Source organism: Loa loa, assembly GCF_000183805.2.
Source record: "Loa loa unplaced genomic scaffold supercont3.471, whole genome shotgun sequence".
Classification (NCBI taxonomy): domain Eukaryota; kingdom Metazoa; phylum Nematoda; class Chromadorea; order Rhabditida; family Onchocercidae; genus Loa; species Loa loa.
Window position 1 is genome coordinate 34,056 of NW_018108651.1, and position 4,946 is coordinate 39,001.

General features: G+C 24.0%; 1 protein-coding gene across 1 annotated transcript; it reads right to left on the minus strand.

The window, feature by feature from the left end:
- Window positions 1-404: 404 nt before the first annotated feature.
- LOAG_12616 (hypothetical protein) lies at window positions 405-3,828 on the minus strand (the record flags this gene model as incomplete). Its single annotated transcript, XM_003148129.1, has 7 exons — window positions 405-581; window positions 863-1,000; window positions 1,376-1,489; window positions 1,774-1,997; window positions 2,284-2,444; window positions 3,259-3,390; window positions 3,719-3,828. 7 exons carry the CDS (start codon window positions 3,826-3,828, stop codon window positions 405-407), a joined length of 1,056 nt encoding a protein of 351 aa, XP_003148177.1.
- Between the last annotated feature and the right edge of the window lie 1,118 nt (window positions 3,829-4,946).

Consider the following 4,946-nt stretch of genomic DNA (forward strand, 5'->3'; position numbering starts at 1 on the left):
CTATTATTATTATTATCATTATTATTACCATCATTATTATCATCACAATGAAAAAAGTAAATTAATTGAAATAATGGTAACTATAAAATTTAATAGTTTTTTAGTGTGATATTATTTAAAAAATTCTTGTTAACTAAAAATAGCTAATTATCATGCAGTTCAATTATATGGAATTATACAAATATTCATATATGGTATAATAAAATTTGCATACTAAAATTCAAAATTCAATTTTACAGATTTCATAAAATAATTTAGGAAGAATAAAGCGCAAGAATACAACGCATACAATTATTAACAAATTCCCGTTTCAGGCAAAAAAAAAAAGAAAAGAAAAAACAAAATTTAAAAAGGGAGGAAAATTCATTTCATGGAAAAAAAAGAAAAAAAGAAAAACAAGTAATTTATACGGCTGAATAGCGTAAGCTTAAATTAATACTATTACAATAGCTTTCTTCGTCATCATCAATGATATTTGTGGACGAATTAGTTTCACGATAAAGTATCATTTCAATCTCATCCACTTGAAGCAAAGGAAGAGCCAAATCACAGTCCAAATATTGCAGAGATGTATCGTTTATCTGTAATATGAATAATTAATTAGCAAAAATTTTAATTGATAAACATTTATCACTGTATTGTAGCATACTAATAGAAGTAATTCGTTTTTTTTTTTTGTTTCATAATGAACTTCTGACAGAGAAAAAATATCAAAATGTAAATAGTGAAGTGTAAATCATTGAATAAATTACAATTTTCATTTCAAAATTTGAAATGAATCAAATAATTGATGACAAAATCAGATTAATGTGAAAAAGGAAAGTTTAAAAAATAAAAAACAAAAAAAACGGGAATTATAAACCTGCAAAATTTTATCATATGGCAAAATTTGTCCACATCGATCTGCTGGACCACCTGGTAAAATTCCATTGATAAAAACTCCGGCATTATCACCAACACCATCTGATACGCTAAATCCAAAACTATTCGTTGATGGATCCTAAAATATTATCAATATATAAAATAATTTTGCAATAATTTTAAATAATATAAGTAATATTTTGAAATCAATTAATATTATTGGATAATTTTGATCTATCAATTCTTTCGACTATTTTTTAAATAAAATGATACCTTCTTCTAGAATGACCATTAGAATGAGACAAATTATTTCATCTGACATATATAATCAAACAATCAATGATAATCATTTATAAAGTATTCGTGATGAAGTGTATATAATTTTTCTTTTTTTTTTCTGTAAAATTTAATAAATCATTTATGATCATTGTCAAAGTTTGAAAAATCAGAAATTAGTAAAACTTGATAAGATTTTATCGTTTTTTTTTTTTTTGTAGGACAAAAATAAGCAAACCCTGCGTAATCGAACTTGATGTGTTGTTCCACTTGTAGTTGGCGCAAATGTTTTACTACTAAGTTCATGAAGTACAAGTGCTGTAGATGGTGGTGACAATTTGTTATTTTTTGACTGCAACAGAAAAAAAAAGTCAGTTATTGTTTGATTGTATTGTTTAAGTTTTAAAATAATATCAAAAAAAATAATAATAATAATATTTGAATTGAATATCTTTTATTTCTTTTCTCTAAAAAAAAAAAATCAGTATCTCTTTTTTCTTCTTTGCTTTGTGAAATGAACAATTCAATTTATTGATTAGCAATTTTATCAAATAATAGCATTTTCTTATAGAAATTAATCGAAATCTCTATATTTGAAATTATAATTTTTAAAACATTTCAGCATTACTCAATTACCTTAGATGATTCGCGCATTGAACGTGGTGATATACCACCTGAAATACTAGTCCTAACATTTGATGGTTCTGATAAGACGGATAAAGCATGTATATCACTGGTACCATAACGAGGTGGTTTTGGAGGTACCATATGATACGATACATCACCAAGTGATGTACTAGTTTGCGAATCATTTGAAAGGCTTAACGAATCCATTCGATCATTGCTCGAATATTCACTTTCTGCAAAAACATATAACATCTCACGTTTTCACGTCTTACGTTCTTACGTAAATTATGATAAATTAATGAAAAATAAACAAATAAATATAAATAAACAAAGAAATAAATAAACAATTTTAAAAAAAAAAATCTTTTTATCATGCAATTGAAATTTTTCTTTTTTATTTGTTTTTTCTTTCTGTTGACAAATTTTAAACTTTACAAATACCTTTACTTTAGATGAGGAAAAAAAAAAAGAAAAGAAAAGTTCTTGGTTAAAGTAATGTATTACACACAGAAGACATACGTTGTGTTCCGAGTTTTGAGAATTTCGAATTTACGGAAGGTGATAGCATAGGACGAACTAATGCACCTGTTGATGAAGTAACTGGATACAGTTGTCGTCCAATAGTATCACCAGCTGGTAGTCTTAAATCGGAACGTTGAACAATTGCAGACTCATTACATCTATAAAATGATTAGTTTTATTGTATTTAAATTTCAATTCATTTTATAATTTCAAATAGAATTGATGATTTCAAATGAATTATTATACGATCATGAAATGATTCATCAAAATGAAACGATCCGATAAATAAGCAAATTAGAATTTTTTTTGTGAAATAATATAAAATCATATTTGGTTTCTTACTTTCTTCCACTCACTCTATCTCTTTCTCTCCCTCATCGATAAACAAATAAAAGATAAATTTTCTGAGAGGAAAAATAAACAAATAAAATAATTGATTAAATCATTTCTTATCATTCATCCTAATTATTCATTTCGTAAATTTATCATTTCCAAACTTTTTTCTTATTTATTTTCTAACCAATCAAATATTATTTAAGCAAATAATTATTAAATGTAATTTGTTCATTTTCCTTTTTCTTTTTGTTCAAAGAAAAATTTACATTTAAAAGAAAAAAAGAAAGAAACAATAGTAATAATAATAATAATAATAATAATAATAATAATAATAATAATAATAATAATAATAATATAATAATAATAATAATAATAATAATAAACTTGATAAAGTTGATGAAGAAAAAAAAGTTATAATAATATAATTATTAGAAAAATACATTCATCTTCGAATATTTTATTAAATGTTTTTCCTTTTTTATTTTATCGCTATTTTAATACTTTTTAATTCTTCCTTTCAATAGTGAGATTGGAAATTAAAACAGAATTATTTACAAAATTTAATTTTACAACACTTTTAGAAAAAAAGAGAAAAAAATTGGTTGATAAAAGGAGGAAAAAGAAGTTGAAAAAAACCTGGTTATTAAAGGATTGCTATGAGTATGTGATGTTATCGTTGTACCATTACCGCCGCCAGTTGTGCATTCTTCTAACTTTCGAAGCATTGCCGCTTCACCAACTGTTTCAAGCGCTTCCAGTACTTCAACCCTAATATTATTACACATATTAGTTCGCTTTTCCTTTTTTTTCCCCCATTAAAATAAAAATTGTAAAATAACAAAAATAGAAAAAGCTAAAATAAAAAAAAAAAGAAAAGGAAATTTTCCAAAAGAAAAAAAAATTTCTTTGTCTTTTAAATTTTAAAATAGTTAATAATTGAAAAATCAAAACAAAAAAAAACGATAATTTTCAGGTGAAAAGGAAAAGAAAAAGAAAAGAGAAAAAGCTTCAATGTTTAAATTATAACGATTAAAATGATAATGCAATGTTATGCAATGCAATTATTTATGTATAAAAAATAAAAATACATATATACCAATTTTCCGGTTCTGAATTTGTATTTTTATGACAATTACATCGTTCCGGAAATGATTTATTTGGAGCTAAGCTTAAACCCTTTTCCCATTGTCCGTGTTCTTGCTCCATCCAGCACACACCTAAAATTAGCCCTTTCAAAATTCAACATATACCTGAAATTAGTTCTTTCAAAATTTAACATATACCTAAAATTGATATTGATTCCTTTTCTTTCATTTTTAAAAAAAAAAGTTTCATATTTTCATATTAACTTTTAAATTTATGAAACGAAAGAAGTAAGTTTTTGAAAAATTTTTCAGAATTTAATTTTTTAAAATTCCACAATTTCCACTAAGCAAGTACCAGGTTTTTTTCGTGATTCACCACTGAATGGAGCCGATATTCCGGAAAAATGTGCACTACTGCTAGGATATGTTATCCTCTCGTAATCAATTGGCTCTTCCACTGTAAATTATTAGCATAAATTTCATTTATTAGCTAACTATCACACAATCATATCATTATATATGCTCAAGAAAGCTTTGTAATGATTACAAATTAAAAATGATAATTTCAGATTAATTTAACCTAAAATCCCAAATTCTAGAAGTTAAAATATTTAGCAAAATTATCATAAATAAAAAATATGAAAAAGCAAAATTTCCGCTATATTCTTTAAAAACGAAAAATGATTTAAATTTAAAATAAACCATAATTTAATGAAGTATTTGGTAGTTGTTCATCGATTATATATCGTTGGGTACCACTGTGATACTTTGGTATATTACTTGGTGAATCATCCAAACTTTCCACAGCGCTATCAATACTTTGAATTGGTGTACTGAAATTAAAAAAATAGAAAAAAAAGAGGAAGGATTAAAATTAGACTAAATTTTTGTATTTATCAATCAATGAAATATATTTATTATATAATTAGTTGTGAACATGACAAATGTCAAATATGATAATATGATAAATGAAATATTTGATAGTTATAGTAAAAAAAAAAAAAAGTGAAGTATAAATAGAATGAAAGTAAATTAATTAATTGTAAACTAAATCAATGATAAATAAAGTAGCAAATTATAAATTGTGCTGAAATTTCAAACAATTATAAAACTATTTTTTTTTTCTTTTTCTTTCAAATTTTTTTTTTCTTTTTCAAAAATTTTGCATATAAAAAAAGTTAATTGCATTTTTTTTCGTTTTTTTTTTCTTTTGCCAAAAAAAAAAACAAACCCTATTTT